The sequence below is a fragment of the Herpailurus yagouaroundi genome, unplaced genomic scaffold (genome assembly GCF_014898765.1).
Source record: "Herpailurus yagouaroundi ecotype Mexico unplaced genomic scaffold, PumYag 222, whole genome shotgun sequence".
Taxonomy (NCBI): domain Eukaryota; kingdom Metazoa; phylum Chordata; class Mammalia; order Carnivora; family Felidae; genus Herpailurus; species Herpailurus yagouaroundi.
In genome coordinates this window covers 2,101,186-2,117,134 of record NW_024412453.1, presented here as the reverse complement: position 1 = coordinate 2,117,134, position 15,949 = coordinate 2,101,186, and the positions used below count along the sequence as shown (strand labels likewise).

Below are 15,949 nucleotides of genomic sequence, written 5' to 3'. Positions count from 1 at the left end.
GATCCGAGCCAAAATCAAGAATCGGACGCTTAACCAACTGAGGTACCCAAGTGCTTTTAAGATATTTTAAAATTCTGTCTGGGTTTTAAAAATAGAATACACTTCACTTAATACCACTTTAAAAGAAACACTTTAATGAAATAAAAACAGATCGTAATGCATTTTTAATAACAAATGTACACATGTGGGTACTTAAAATAGATTTCTACAGTGAGGTAGCTTTCAAAGAACCATCCATAGCATGTTTTCTCAGTGAGATGGTAATGATTCCATAAACATCTTTGCTGTACCCAACCCCTTATCGAATCTTTCCCTCCTAAATCAGTTAAAAATCAGTATTGTCTTGCCCACTGCTTCACTGGTGCTGTTACTTGGCACAACACTGACACCTAGGGTTGATTGTGGCTTATTTGTTCTGAGGTTCTGAGGTTTTCTGTCTAACCTTCTGCGTTGGATCTTCTATATTTTAGCTCATCTTCTTACTCTGTTCCTTACCAGAAGAAATAACACTTGCTCCAAGGTACTTTTCAAGATGGCTTTTCTTTCTTTTTTTTTTTTAAGATGGTTTCTCTAATTACGATTTTGGCATCTCGCTTCCATCTTCTTCCCTCCCTCCCAGCTTAGTCTTAATTGGCCCATCACTATCACACTCACAAAGACAGTTCTTCCACTCAGGACAGAGGGATGTAGTGTGACCTCTAATCTTTAGGGTAACGGTCATCACGCATCTCGTATGTTGAATGAAACAAATACAGGATATGTGTTATGAAAATGGAAGTTTTTAAAATGTTAGACTTGGGGCGCCTGGGTGGCTCAGTCGGTTAAGCGTCCGACTTCAGCTCAGGTCATGATCTCGCGGTCCATGAGTTCGAGCCCCGCGTCAGGCTCTGGGCTGATGGCTCGGAGCCTGGAGCCTCTTTCCGATTCTGTGTCTCCCTCTCTCTGCCCCTCCCCCGTTCATGCTCTGTCTCTCTCTGTCTCAAAAATAAATAAACGTTAAAAAAAAATTTTTTTTAAAATGTTAGACTACTCAGAATTCTCCTGGCAAATTAGGAAAGTATTTTTCAGTTGTGTTTTGTAGGGTTTTAGTTTTGGTAATTACTGTTAGTGATAATTTTCTTGTACTGTGGCATTCTTCCTTCTAGGTAATTATCTTTTCCATTTACCTGTGATTGTTTTTGTAAAGCCCTGTGTGTCCATTAACACTGCCACGGCTTCTGGATTCGGATTTTCAGTGACTTCATTGAAAATTAAAACATTTCTGTGGCTTTTCATGTTAGAAAGTGCTCTTCTTTATTCATAAGTGTTGCCTCTCTCCTGCAATAGTAAATAATAAGCCATAATTAAGATTATATAACCAATGATGCCCCACTGCAAGCAACACAAACTACTATGCCCTTTTGCATTCTGTGTCCCAAGTACCCTCCAGTAATCTTAAAGGTCCAGTTACTAGTGTCCCTGTATTTAGAGTAAGATTTGGGAACTGAAAATCAAATTTCTTTTCTTTCTTTCTTTTTTTTTAAGCATTGTTCATTCTTTATTATATTTTGTTAAGTGTATTAAGATTCCATTCATTGCATTTTTATTGTCAATGTTGTTGTTGAAGTAACAGGGTTATTTGGCCCGTAGTGTTTTCCAGTCTGGGCTACACTGATGTTCTTCTGTGCTCTGTTGAAAATTAATTTTCTTGTTCACATGCTTTTGTGAGAGCCCTGGCTTACATTACTCACTTCTAGACTTGTCTTCAGGACACTTATCTTTCCCTGTTTGCAGAAAAAGATGCTCCAGCCTCAGCAAGAAAAGAGTGAACAGGCATTTATAATTATTCAGAGTGGTGTCTTAGGTAATTAGACCATCTCTTTTTTATTTTATTTTATTTTATTTTACTTTATTTATTTTATTTATTTATTTATCTGTCTATTTATTTATTTATTTAATTTTTGTTTAATGATTATTTATTGTTGAGAGAGAGAGAGAGACAGAGTGGGAGTTGGGGAGGGGCAGAGAGAGAGGGAGGCACAGAATCTGAAGCAGGCTTCAGGCTCCGAGCTCTCAACACAGAGCCCAATGCGGAGCTTGAACTCATGAACCGTGAGATTGTGACCTCAGCTGAAGTCAGATGCTTAACTGACTGAGCCCCCCCAGGTGCCCCTAATGAGACCATTTCTTGATGTATTTGTATACACACTGAAGTATGAAATGACTACTTAGACTATATTCTCTCCTGGATGAAAATCCTTTTTAAAAGTTTGGATAAAAAAAAAACAAAAAAAAAACACCTGGTATCAGGCTCTTAATTTGCCCTCTTGGCTCCTGTTTAGGAGGAAAAATCCTTAGTAGTGTATACGTTCATTATTTTGTCTACGTTCTAATTGAAATCTGAGCAGCCTGACTGTGCATTGTGGAAACTGAGTATGTGCTCTGCTAGCACTCAAACAGCATCTTGTTTGGAAAACCTGTTATATGGGACTTTAAAGGGACCCTGTTGGATGTATTATAGATAACATAAATGCTTGTTCTTGCCACTCCAATCCTTCAGACTGAAGAAATACTTAATTTTTACTTTCATTAGCTCATCTTTAAAAAAACTTTTTTTAATGTTTATTTATTTTTGAGACAGAGGCAGAGCATGAGCGGGGAGGGGCAGAGAGAGAGGGAGACACAGAATTCCAGGCAGGCTCCAGGCTCTGAGCTGTCAGCACAGAGCCTGACGCGGGGCTTGAAGTCGTCAACCGCGAGATCGTGACCTGAGCCGAAGTCGGACACTTACCGACTGAGCCACCCAGGCGCCCCTAGCTCATCTTTTCTAATGTGAACTTATTTCTGCCTTACTAGTAGTGTTTTCTGTATAATTTGACCCAAGTTCCAAATGTTTGGAACTTATTGCCCACTACTGCATGCAAGATATTGTACAAAGGGTCTCAGAATCCACAAAAGCATCCTTGTCTGAATCGAAAACACTGCCTGTATCCACTGTGTTTCTGAGAGATTCCACGTTACTAAGATGCCAGCCTGGTCTGTATTTAATACTGTGGCAAATGTCCTTTGTTATGTATTTATCAAAACATGTTCTCTATAAACATGCATCATATGTGAAAGTCCCTTTCAGACTCCTACTTTATAGGAAAACATGATTATTGACAGCTCGTTGGCAGCTTAGCTCTTTTAGCCAAACAGATATATATGCTTTATATCTGCATTACGTCTTTGTGATATTTTACACTTATAGATTGTTTTCTTGTTTCCACGCGTCTCTTATTATATAATAGTTCTTGAGCAATTTCCTGAAAAATACGCCAAGCACTCTTCTTCTATAAACACAAATGAGAAAAAAAATGCCTGTCTCTCTTAGGACTAGAAGTGATTATTATTGTACATCCTCTGAACTTTTTCTTTCGTTATTGCCTCCAGTCTGAGGAAATAACCCTCCACCCCCAGCACGTCTATACTTCCCATTAACTTTTGTATTCTGAGTATGTGAGGTAGGGTTTGTGGTTGAGAATAATCTAATTTAAATCCTAGTTTACCACGTGAGATTATCCTCGAGTTTCTCAGTAATAAGAAGTGGTATCTAGGGTGGGGGGCACATGGCTGGCTCAGTTGGTTAAGTGATTGACTTCGGCTCAGGTTGTGATCTCGCTGTCCGTGAATTCGAGCCCCACATCGGGCTCTGTGCTGACAGCTCAGAGCCTGGAACCTGCTTTGGATTCTGTGTCTCCCTCACATTCTGCCCCTTCTCTGCTCATGCTGTGTCTCTCCCTCTCTCTCAAAGATAAACATTAAAAAAAGAAGTTAAAAAAAGAAAGAAGTGGTATCTGGGGTGCCTGGGTGGCTCAGTCGGTTAAACGTCCAACTTCAGCTCAGATCATTATCTCCCACTTGGTGAGTTCAAGCCCCATATCAGTGCAAAGTCTTCTTTGGATCCTCTCTCCCTCTCTCTGTCCCCTCTCAAAAATAAATTAAAATATTAAAAAAAAAAGAAAAGAAATGGTATCTGTGGTTGAAAGTTACCGTGATGTTCTCTGTATTTAATTATTGTGGGTTTGAAATAGTTACAACCAACCACCATTTTAAAGGCATTTGACAAGCATTGGTCTGTACCTTTTGTGAGTCTTCTGTTTCTTTGTTTCTTAGAGAGTTAGATTTTGACTGTCAAGAGGAAAAGGAAAGTCTTATCAGACACTTTATGCACTCAAAACAGTTGCGGCAGATATCTCATACCATATTAAGATTAAACTAACTTAATATTTAAATGATATACAGTAAGAGTTAACTTCTACAAAGCATTTCTGAGATGCTTTTATTATACTAATAACTCAGACTGATGTTGATTATAGGATTTGTAGTAATCCTAATATAACACATATGTACCCCCTCTTATATGACTAGCCAGCCTCCTCAAAACCTTCAGGCCTTTTAAAAGTATTTTAAGGCAGCTTCTTTGTTAACCCCTTTTTGCTCTTAAAGGCTATTCTTAGGCTTTTTTAAGATAACTGTAATGCTCCGCAGCAGAAAGATAGCATATAAGATAGTTATAAAGAAGGATCTCTTATTCCCATATTACTGGTTGTAAAGAGGAAACATTGTAAGTTGTGTACTCCAGTTAATAATAACTTCAGTGATGAAAATTTACACTTCTATAGACTACTCCTGCAGGTGGTGTTTCCTGCAGATGTACAGGAGGATGTTAATTAATTAGGTAAGCTAATTCTGAGCCTCACGTGTGGAGAGGTGAAAATTATTTCCTTATGATAATATTCAAGGCTACAGGGACATCTAGAGCAAGGAAATTTGACTTACTTTGGAGAGGACCACGAAGATCCCGAGAACAACAGTCATGTAGATAGAGAGCAGTGATAGAACAGCTATCAGGAGACTGTGGAGCCCCTTCATTTCTTTGTTAATTACAAAAACAAAGAACTACAGTCACTATTGAAACTATTGCAAACACATGTATAAAGTACAACTGGAGCTACAAGTGTTAGAGATAAGACATGAACTTGCTCTGACTGTTCGTGTAAAAATTTATTCAGGGTCTCTTAATTCAAAAGATACTCAGGTATATTTAATTAAAACCAGTTCATCAGTTCTTTAAATGTGTTATACCAAAACTGTTTCTCATTTTGAAAACTAAAAAAAAATTTAAATTCAATTAATTACTTGTCATAATGCTAAGAATATAGCATTTTATATAACCCATTATGTGAAGTTAGGTAAACATTTCAGGACAGTTCAAGAGCATTTAACATTTCTTTTGGTAGAAATGATGTACGAGTGTCACCAACAGTCTGTTCATGGAGTTAAGATGTTTTGCTATGCATTTGTTAATGCTGACGTTTATAACCTTGAACTGTTTAGTATACATAACGGAATAGCATAGTCTGCGAAAGGACCTGATAAGGCCATTCACTGAGGATCTTAGGGCTTACTACATCCTTAAAAGACACATTGTTATATGTGCCCCTTCTTTCTAATAAAGTTTGGAAGTAGAATTATTGAATTCATTTTCACAATCTGATTTTCTCTCTCCTTGCAAGTATCTCATGCTCTAGGTAGAGAGAGAGTAATCTGCCATGTCTTCAATTACCTGATTATTTGAAGCACAAAATACAATTAGATTTGTAACTTATCTGAATAACCTGCACTTTTTAACTAAATATGCCATAGATGCTCATCCTGTGAACTCGGTTTGTATAACATACATTTTTGTTGTGAAACTAACAAATTAAGCATATCTGTAAAATTTCAAAAAAATGTTTCAAGGGCTAAATTAGGAGCTTGGTAGAAAAGGCAGGAAATTGCCAGGTCTCTCTTAGCAGTATTTTCATTTCTTAGCAATACTTTCATTTCTTCCTAGAGAAGAATCTCTTTTCACATGAGCTTGCAGTTTTGAGACCCTCTATCTCTTTACAAACTGTTTTTAGTTTTGGCTAACATTTTTAATAGAAGACTAATGCAGTGAGATATACTGCACACACACAAATCTCCAAAGTTGCGTATTTGTTTTAATATCTGTAGCTGACATTTATTGAGTACTTGCTATAAGCCAAGCAACATTGAAAGTGCTTTGTGTTTATTAACTCATTTATAATTTATCTTATAGGTGAGAATAAACTGAGGTTAAATGACAATGGAGATAACCAAAAGCCCATTAGAACACCACTAATTAAAAGCAGGGATTATAATACAGGGTGATCTCAGGGTGTCCCTAAAGTCCTATTTTGAAACCATAAGGCTTGTTGATTTTGAGTTAGTATTTTAGTGATCTCAGTGATCATACCAGAGTCCTTTTTAAGGGAAGAGATCAAAAAAGGTCAAGGATTTATTTCCCTTCTCTGGGTGAAACTTTTTTCCTGAAATTTCTTAATATCTTAATTTGTAAGATGTAGCTAGGTTCAGTATCCTCACTTGAAAAAGGAAATGGTCATAGGTTTTTAGCAAATCTCAAGAAGACAGAGTCACACTGATCCCTTTCTGTTCTTCTGTCCTACAGAACGGGTAAGGTCGGAGGTCTCCCCATGGCTCTCCTCAAATTTGTGTTTATTCTCCATATTGCATATTTTTCCCCAGTCCAATTTATTGGTCACTTATGCTTTGTTCTAGATGGCGCAGTGCCAGCCCAGTTCCTGAACAAGCCGTTTGCTAATCACCCCGAGTTTCCCTTTGGTAGATCACGCCCTTCACTGGTTAGTGTACTGAGTTAGCACATTTATCTCTTACTCTCCACATATAAGCAATTTCATGCATTTAAAGAGCCAAGCAAAGCCTCAGCTGACTGACCTCTCACCACCAGCATGGTCCCTTCTCCGGTCCGCTTGGCTCCTGGTTCCTTTGAAAAGGGAAGGACTATTCCACAGATGTAGATGGCACTGTCGTTGAGAGTCACCCTGTTCACAGTGAGGGAAACCTGATTTTGTGTCAGGGCTTCCTTCACTGTGAACTTGCCCGCATCGCTGGTGCATCCATCCAAGCAGAGGTTCTCCGGCTGGTGAGCTCCATAGCGAAACCACAGGCTTCTTGGTTGCTCTGCGGGGCACCCCACATGGGAGTAGGAACACTGAATGGTTATGGCTTCTTGGGTGTGGTCCATTTCGAGGTACTGTGGTTGAGAGACCGAGACTATACAGGCACGAGCAGCACCTGTGGGCAGAAGCAGATGAGCCATGTTTAGTGGGCTTCTCGCTTCCCTTTGCCTGTGCTTTTTTATTTAACTGACATTTTGGGGCTAGGGAACCCCAAACAGATTCCTTTCTTTCCCTGTTCTCAGCATAAGTAAGACTGTATTAATAAAACCCTGGTGGTCCTCACTTTTCCTGACTCCCCACATTTCCTGACCTTCACCTGCTGGTTTGCTGTGACATCTGATTACTTGAGGACAGAGAGGTGCCAGTGAAATCAGCGTTGCAGGCTGAGGTGGCTGCAGATCCAGAGTCAAAAAAATTGGGGTCCCGTGTTTACTCCTAGTGTGATTACAAGCTTTCCTTTGATCTCTCAGAGCCTGTTTCCTTATCTGTACCCCTGGCCTCACAGTGTTGTAGTCACTGTGGTGATGGGTATCAAAGCCCCTCAGTGCAGGTGTCGCTGCTGATGACTGGGCACAGGACACAGGAGCACAAGGGATTTTTTTTTTTTTTTTTTTTGCCTTGTGGGGGTTGGCATTGCTAGGAATTCATGGCAGTTCACAATTGTTCCTTTGTAAAGCCTGGTTGTCCCTACGGAAAACATAAAAGACAATGGTGCACACCTGCCGAAATACATCCCTTGCTTAGCCTACAGCGTATTCGGTTACTGAGCGGAGGCCTAATGAGCTAGCCTGGCCACAGCTAAGCAGACATGATTTCTTCCTGGCACTGATGCCCTGCTTTGTAGTCCCCGGTAGCTTCTATCTTGTTCAGTGAACAGTGTCGTAATAAAGAGCACAGACTTGAGTTTGGATCCTAGCTCTGTGATGTGTAGCAGAGTGAGGACGGTATATGCAGCTCGTGGAGTTAGTATGAAGTCTAAGTGAGACCATTGATGCATAAGCAATGTTTCCTTGGCTAAGCCTTAACAAGTACTTAATGAAAGGAGGCTATTTCTGCTGCCACTGTTCTCACCACTTCAGTTCCAATGGCGTTAGATGCCCATTTTAGAGATAACTGTGGGCGTTTCAGCAGGTGTCAGCAGGGCTAGGACCAGACACACACCCAGTCTACTGCTCTCTGCCATGCGCTTTGGCGAAGTTACGCTGGCTGGGTCCCCACCTTGGCCTTCTGATCTCGGGCCCGTGAGGTGGAAAACCACTCTGGTGTTTATAAATGGGAAGATCTGCCTGAACCCCTTTTGGGGTGAGGGAGGGCCTACATAAAACAGTATTGGTTGAGGCAAATTGGAATTCATGCAGGTTTTTAGCCTGACTTTAACCAGGTCTTTAACCTAACTGGTTATGTGTTCCAGATGATCTTATTTGTCTGAGTTTGTCCTTTCCTGCTGTAAATGAAATAGAAAAGTAATCCAAGTGGTCTGATGGCTTGAATTTCAGACAGGCTTTTTGTTTTGTTTTGTTTTGTTTTGCTTTGCTTTGTTTTTTAACTTAACAATTTTCCCATACCCTTAATCCAGAAGAGGAATTAAAATTTGAATCTTGGCATTTGTGATGCAAATATATTCTCACCATGGTTTAATTTCAGTATATGTACAGTTTGAGATGAGCTGGGAGCTTAGGCCAAATGAGAGGGGGAGGTCACCTGGAGAAGCAGCAGGCTTCTCACTGGTCTTCAGCTAAGGGATTGGATTCACTCCTATGTCTGGTAAATGAGCCTCACGTCTCCTACTCAGAGGCGCCCCCTAGAAGTACAAACACTTCACAAGGTATAATCATCAATATGTACTGGGGATTTGACTTGGAGCTGGACCCGCCATGATGTAACAGTTTGAAGTCCTTTCAGGTAGCATTTTAAAAGGGAAGCTGACTTTTAAACATTTTGGAGAACTAAGGCCCCGGGGAAAAAGCAATATTTGCAACTTTGGAGTTGTGTATCTCCAGTGATTTCCGACTTCTACACCGTTAGTCTGAGAGCCGAGAGCGGTCAGCCGTTTCCTCTGTGAGCGCCTGACTGGTGAGGAAACTGCCGTCCCTCCCCTGCACCAGTTAAGCAACATCTTTGCAAAAGAGAGAAGTTTGGATAACGGGTCACAGTAAGCCTGGTCCTACGAAGCTCTAAGAACTCTCATGTTCCGTAGGATTCTGTCTCTCTCTCTCTGTCTCTCTCTCAACTCAGGACCCGCTGAAAAGGTTGAAAGTTTATCTTCTTGGTGGAGGGAATAAAAAAATATCACTTTACTGTGATTCAAGCTGGAAAATAAATAGAAAACTGATTTTTGACACTAATTATGGAGAATTTCAAGCTTAGGCAGAAGTAGCAGGCTAGCACACACCCCTGCTGTTCTTTGTCCCAAAGTTGTCTGTCTCTCCCCTGACCTGGTCCTTTGCTCCTACACGATTTTAGGTAAATCTTAGTTATCCTCTCTTCACATCTGTCAGAGGATATCTTTAAAAGGTAAGGATTCTTGTTTAAAATAACACTAATGAAGGGGAGCCTGGGTGGCTCAGTTGGTTACACGTCTGACTTCGGCTCAGGTCATGATCTCATGGTTTGTGGGTTCGAGCCCCGCGTCAGGCTCTGTGCTGAAGGCTCGGGGCCTGGAGCCTGCTTCAGATTCTGTGTCGTCTTCTCTCTCTGCCCCTCCCCCGCTCACTCTGTCTCTCAAAAAATGAATAAATGTTAACAAAATTTCTTTTAAAAAAACACTAATGATGGGGCGCCTGGGTGGCACAGTCGGTTAAGCGTCCGACTTCAGCCAGGTCACGATCTCGCGGTCTGTGAGTTCGAGCCCCGCGTCGGGCTCTGGGCTGATGGCTCAGAGCCTGGAGCCTGCTTCCGATTCTGTGTCTCCCTCTCTCTCTGCCCCTCCCCTGTTCATGCTCTGTCTCTCTCTGTCCCAAAAATAAAAAATTTAAAAAAAAAAAAAAAACGTTGAAAAAAAAATTTAAAAAAAATTAAAAAAATAAAAATAAAAAAACACTAATGAAAATAGTTTAGGAAAACCATATATATGGATTAGGGGAAAAAATCAGAATATTATTGAAATCACCCATAGTCCTTTTGCCCAAAATAACCACTGTTAACATTTTGATCTATTTATTTACAGATGAGAAAAAAATTAATTTTAAGAGCTTTGCCACCTTCCCTGTCCTATGACCCAGACTTTGTGAGCAACTGAGATTATTAGCTTTATCACAACTCTGATAAGATAGATTATTAAAGCCACTTTCTCTTTCCTAGACAAAAACCAGTATAGGCAGAATTTTAAAAATAGATATAAGATGGTTATGCTGTATGGAAGGAGCCATGACAGCTTTTTTTTTTTTTTTAAATGACAAGTATTTTTTTAATTTGCACCAGGTTGGCTTTTCAGAAACATTGTTCTTTGAAAATATTCTCAGCACATATTGTTTAGTGCCTCTCATGTGCAGTGCGAGTTTGCCTGTATGGAAACTACATTGTTGATGACCACATGCAATTAAAAAAAATTTTTTAATGTTTATTTTTTAATATTTTTTAATGTTTATTAATTTTGAGAAAGTGAGAGAGAGAGAGCACATGCAAGCTGGGGAAGGGCAGAGAGAGAGGAAGACACAGAATCTAAAGCAGGCTTCCAGGCTCCGAGCTGTCAGCACAGAGCCCCCAGCGGGGCTCAAACCCAGAAACCATGAGATCATGACCTGAGCCAAAGTTGGACACCTAATTGACTAGCCACCCAGGCGCCCCGCAGCACATTCGATTTTAAGAACATTTTCAAGTCTTTTGTTTTTTGAGGTGCTCTTCCCTAAGGCAGCAAAGGGAATTTTCGAGGTTAATCTGAAACTTTTTCTCAGCTGTTCTTTTATTAACCTGTTTCTCTTGGGGGAAAAAGACCATCTCCATAGTGTTAGACATTTAAAAATTAATCCGTAGGGGCTTAAACTATAAATGCATTAGGTGAGAAGTAGCGATTGATTAAATAAAATGGAGGAGGAAAGAAAAGACCTTACCAACATAAAAGAGAATCAGATTGATTTCCAGGCCGAGGACGGTCTTGCCTCTCTTCACAGTCTCCATTTCGTTGTGTGTGAGCGTGTGGTGGTGGGGAGTGTGTGTTTGAAGAGAGTTGGCTTTTTTTTCTCTCTCTCTTTAGAAAGGAAGAACTAAAGAGAGGAACTCTTACTAAGGAACCACAATTGGGAACTTCTTGAAATTGTGTAAAAACTGTTTGTAACCCAGTTTCACCATTGAAAGTTGAGATTTTAGCCTAGAGCACATTTCTGAATGTTTATGTGATAAATTTTTTCTTAGATTTTACAAATCCTCATAGGTGTTAGGTGTTTTGAGTGGGGTTTTGGTTTACATGTAGTGTGTATTCCCAGGAAAGAACGATGACAGGTAATTCGTGCTTTAAACTTCAGAGTAGTTCAGTCACTGGCCCTGGGGCAACTGCTGTGTGCTCAGTGCTAGGCCAGTAACTGCTGGCAAGCTGGAAGAAGCAGAGGAAGTGTCTTCATACAGAGACAAGTGAAAAATTAGTGAACAATGAGAACTATGTTGTGTGACGGGAACTAGTTGTACCTTAGTTTTGTGTAACTAACCCCTTTGTGCTCTGTTGTTGGAATAAAACGTGGGCCCTGTGTTCGGCTCCCTCTTCCCCCACCTCCTGCCCCGTGGAGGCCTCATCGGTCAGGTTTTCCCTTGGAAGCAGCAGAAACTGACTCTGGCTGATGTAAGTGAAAGGGAATTTATTGAAAGGATTCGGCGGGGGGCCTCACATAGTCACTGGGAAGACTGGAGAGTTGTGTGGGGTCTACAGCCAAGCAATAGACATCATGGCATGGACCACACTCTGTTGTTCACGCCACTTAATGCTGCCCTAGCTGCTGGGTCTCATGGCCACTGCTCTCCGCCCCCCCCCCGCCGAGAAGGAGCCTGAGTCCAGCTTTTCTCAGTCACTAGCTCTTCATTTCATGTCTCAGGTGAGTGTGTCTGAGCTTAGGTCATGTGCCAGTGCCTTAGCTGTAGGGAACAGTGGGGAAAGCTGCTTCCCCAGGCTTTGCCTCCTGTAAGACTCTAGGAAGAGGGTCCAGGTGCTGGGCCACCAAGAAGAGTGAAAAATGTTTCCACTCTAGTATTTGTACTCTAGGCACCTATTGGTCTTATATTTTCTCACAGAAAGTTATTCTCTATCTGAATTTAGTAATACTTTTAATATGTGTGCATTTTTAAGACCTCACAATACCTTAAAGCACCCCAGAAATTACATATACCATTACCTGTGTGGGTCTGTGTGTCTGTAGTCACTGCTTAGTGTGTGAACTTGAAGACCTAAGACCTTACCCAGCCCCCTCCCTCGCCCCCATTCAGGCATCTTAAATGACTGTACAGACTTCAGCCACTATTCCCAGAAATGCTAGGTTGACTCCCCTTTCTAGTGTTCTACATCTCTCTGGTCTTGGAGCTTAACTTTTATAAAATTGTTATGAAAAGTTAAGAGAGTGGATCAACTTCCTTAAAAAACACACTGATGATCTTTGTAAATTAAACGCCTTCGTTGGTCTGTTTGCAGCCTGATAAACCTTTCTAGTCAATGCATTTCATACATATATTAGATCAGGAGTGTATTTTCTTGCATTTATCCCAACCTTTCCTTTGCATCTTATGGGTAACTCTCTGCTTCCATATTCCAGTACTTAAGGAGCAGTTTTCCAAGACCCATTAACTATTACAACCCAGTTGGTCTAACGGAGGCTAATACCTAAATCTGTCAGGGAAGGTAAATGTATGCGCTCTCGATCGAGATAAACCCGGAATTACATTTCTGCTCTCACCCTCAGTAACCTGGTTCCAGACTTCATCTTTTTGTCCTCATGCCTCAGGAGGAATCCTTCATCGAAGCACCAATTGTTTGGCACATGCCAAGTCCTTGGCCAATACCGTTCTTCCTCCCTTCTCTCTTTAAATAACTTGTTTGTTCAAGAATTTAACTTAATGTTTCTATTTGTTTTAGTAGGTGGCAAGTGGGAGAAGCCATCAGAAATTTTAGAAATCAAGGGACAGAACTGGGAAGAACAAGTGAATAGTCTGCCTGAAGTTTTCAGAAAAGCTGGTTTTGTTATTGAAGCTTTCACCAGACTACCGTACCTGTGCGAAGGCGACATGTACAACGACTACTACGTTCTGGATGATGCTGTCTTTGTTCTCAAACCAGTATAAACACGTGGAGGCCCAAGTCTTCAGAGCCCAACCCAAGAATGTACACTTCAGAAGAGGGTCTGCGTTGACGATTCTGTAAAGGGAGGACCTCTGGGGACTGCCATTCTAAATATCATGTAGGAATTTAAAGAGCCAAAATACTAATTATTTCTTTGTAGTGTGTAAAAGGAATGTTTTTAAAAAACAAAAACCCAACTCTTTGAGGATTTTTATCAACTCTTTACTCAGTAATACAGGCCACACTCCAATTATGGAAGATATTTTTTATACTTAATTGCAGTAGGGACTCATTCTCAGTCAAAGCAATAGTCATGACTTCACATGGAACCAATAAATATGGATTGTTTTTAATAAAATGAAGACTGGCAATAAAGCTGTCCATTCGATTGCAAATATTTGGTTATAAGGTATAGCCACTGATACTCTTTCATGTTTAGAAATTCTTTCTGTCATTATTCACAAAATGTTTTTAATCATGCTAATAAACTTTTTTGGAGATGACTCTGGCATTCTGTTTGAATTAATGTAAGGCTCCCCCTGGATCTTCTGTTGTTTTGGCTTCAGGGGTGCCCAAACAGTAGCATTGTGTGCAAGGTGTGGTTGACTTGCCGTAAAGAAAGGCTTCTGACTGGGACTGGGTGGGACTGGGTGGGGGCCTGCGAGGATTATTGCAAATTGCAGTGAACCCTGAGGCAGTCTAACCCTCAAACAACCTCATGCAGGTCACATACTTCAGGGATCACCCCCCACGCCCATGTCCTATTGCTTTGGCAAATGCAAAACACTGACTTCTGTCTCTGTGATAACTTCCACCCTATACTCAGAATTGTGTTTTCCTAGACAATCTCAGGCTCTCAGAATTGAAACATTCACTCGCCTGCTGACAAAATGCAGTCTGCCTAAAAATGTTTTAATTCAACTTCTCACTCCACACGTGTATACCTCTTTCCCAGAATCTGGTTCTTCCTAAAATCCTTTCCTGACTTTATTGGCCAAGAATATGGATTGATGAAGAAAGACCATGTCAGACTCATACATTCTAGAATCCGTGAGTGCCTCCAACCATATACCCACAAATGTTGCAATAGAGGAACTCATTAGCAAGATCAATAACCATTGTGCACATTCCAAAGAGAGCAGAGCACTTAACCCGGAATCTAAAATCTCAGTAATAACAGAGACGTGGATTTGAGATGGTGGTTATTAACAATATGTTGTTCTCATGACTTTGTTCCTTTTTTTGTCAGCCAGGTGTTTCATTAAATATTCTCATTTATATGCTCATAGAAGTCATCAAGTCAACACATTTACTGCAACACCTGGGTATAAAGGAGAATTAAAGCCTTGGGAAGAATTACTTTATTATTCATTAAGAACAGCATTCCCACATCCTCACACCAGTATCTGTCACTGTTATCGTGTTGTCATAAGAAGAGTTGGGTTATGTGACTTATGCAAAAATTTTTATTGGTTCATTCTAGTGCTTTTTTCTGTGGAATTCAAATAAGTGAAGTGCAAATACTTAGCACCCTAGATTATAAAAATAGAGTAAATGAGTGAACTTAATTTAGTTATTACATAGTTGAGTTTTGTTTCTTTAGAAATTGTCATAATCTTGCCGTTTAGACTGTCAAGCAAGAGTGCAAGAGTGATGGATATTCAAAGAGGCAGGTTGCTGCAAAGTTTTATAATTTGGAAATCAAGAATTAATTTGATGGTCTATTTAAAAAAAAAACAACCCTCTCTTTATCCAAAAGAAAGCAGGGCAAGCACATTCATTTATGCATTGCACGGATACAAATCGTTTCTCAAAATCTGAGGTTCTCTGAAGACCAGCGTATTAAAAGTTCCGTTTTATGATGAAAATTTAAATAAGCAAATCCAATCACATTTGTGAACCTGATCTTGAAAGTCTTGCTGGCGTGTGACCACTCCACTAGGTGGCAGTATTGCTTACTGAGTATCCTTGGCTTTCCTCCCCGTCCCCCCCTTCCCCCACCCAAGGAATCCTGTTTTTTCCCCAAAGTGCAATAAAGCTGCCTTCTTTTCTGCACCATTCCTTGTGTAAGTGCTTCGTATCAAGTTTAAGATTGTGCTAGAGAAATTAAGAAGAGCCGTATTTGTGGTCAAAGCACGTTAACCTATTGACCTGGAAGGTCATGGGGAAAGTTAAGGCAAGCTGCACCTGTGATTCCCAGCTCCTTGTAGCTGCAGTGTAAACCCCTTGAGTGTTCAGGCTGCTGATTACAGAGGAGGGAAGGAGAGAAGATACAATACCCTCAGCCATTGCTCCCTTGTGCAGAGTAGTTAACGATGATAGTATATTTGACCCTTCTGTATGTCTTCCCGGTTTTTAGAGAGTTGACCTTCAACAGACAAGAAGCTGGGCTGGGAAATAAAGTAAAACTTAGTTGGTTCACGTCCTCTTGCTGATTAAAGCTTTGTTTTCACTTAGATCTGAACACAGTGTTTAAATTGATTCATACTGCAGTTATTTGCATCAGTTGCTTCCCACTACTTGGTTACTGATAGACATGTTTCATGATCCTTTTTTCTAACAACTACAGCACATACTCAATGTGGACCTCCAGTGACTGAAGGTGATCTACCACATTTGTGCGGATAGCTGAGTACCGTCCAAATAAGCTTCTAGCCGGCACATCCAT

General features: G+C 40.5%; 2 protein-coding genes across 5 annotated transcripts in view; one reads left to right on the top strand and one right to left on the bottom strand.

Annotated features, from left to right (window-relative positions):
- The window catches only part of METTL9 (methyltransferase 9, His-X-His N1(pi)-histidine), a 53,116-nt gene extending 39,332 nt beyond the window's left edge, over positions 1-13,784 (top strand). For 2 of the 3 annotated variants that reach the window (XM_040458780.1, XM_040458778.1), the window contains exon 5: positions 13,078-13,784. In XM_040458780.1, coding sequence (XP_040314714.1) covers positions 13,078-13,283 — 206 coding nt within the window. In that variant the 3' untranslated portion in view covers positions 13,284-13,784. The remainder of the gene's footprint in view (positions 1-13,077) is intronic. The other variant, XM_040458779.1, reaches the window with a different exon arrangement.
- IGSF6 (immunoglobulin superfamily member 6) lies at positions 1,223-11,173 on the bottom strand. Of its 2 annotated transcripts, XM_040458785.1 has the most exons (5): positions 11,075-11,173; positions 6,781-7,140; positions 4,801-4,895; positions 4,102-4,149; positions 1,223-1,317 (listed from the first exon to the last, which is right to left on the bottom strand). In XM_040458785.1, the coding sequence occupies exons 1-5, from the start codon at positions 11,139-11,141 to the stop codon at positions 1,294-1,296; spliced, it is 594 nt and encodes a 197-aa protein (XP_040314719.1). In that variant the 5' UTR covers positions 11,142-11,173; the 3' UTR covers positions 1,223-1,293. The 2 variants fall into 2 exon arrangements, with proteins under 2 accessions (XP_040314719.1, XP_040314717.1); XM_040458783.1 differs by lacking the exon at positions 1,223-1,317 and having other exon boundaries at positions 4,008-4,149.
- Positions 13,785-15,949: the final 2,165 nt, after the last annotated feature.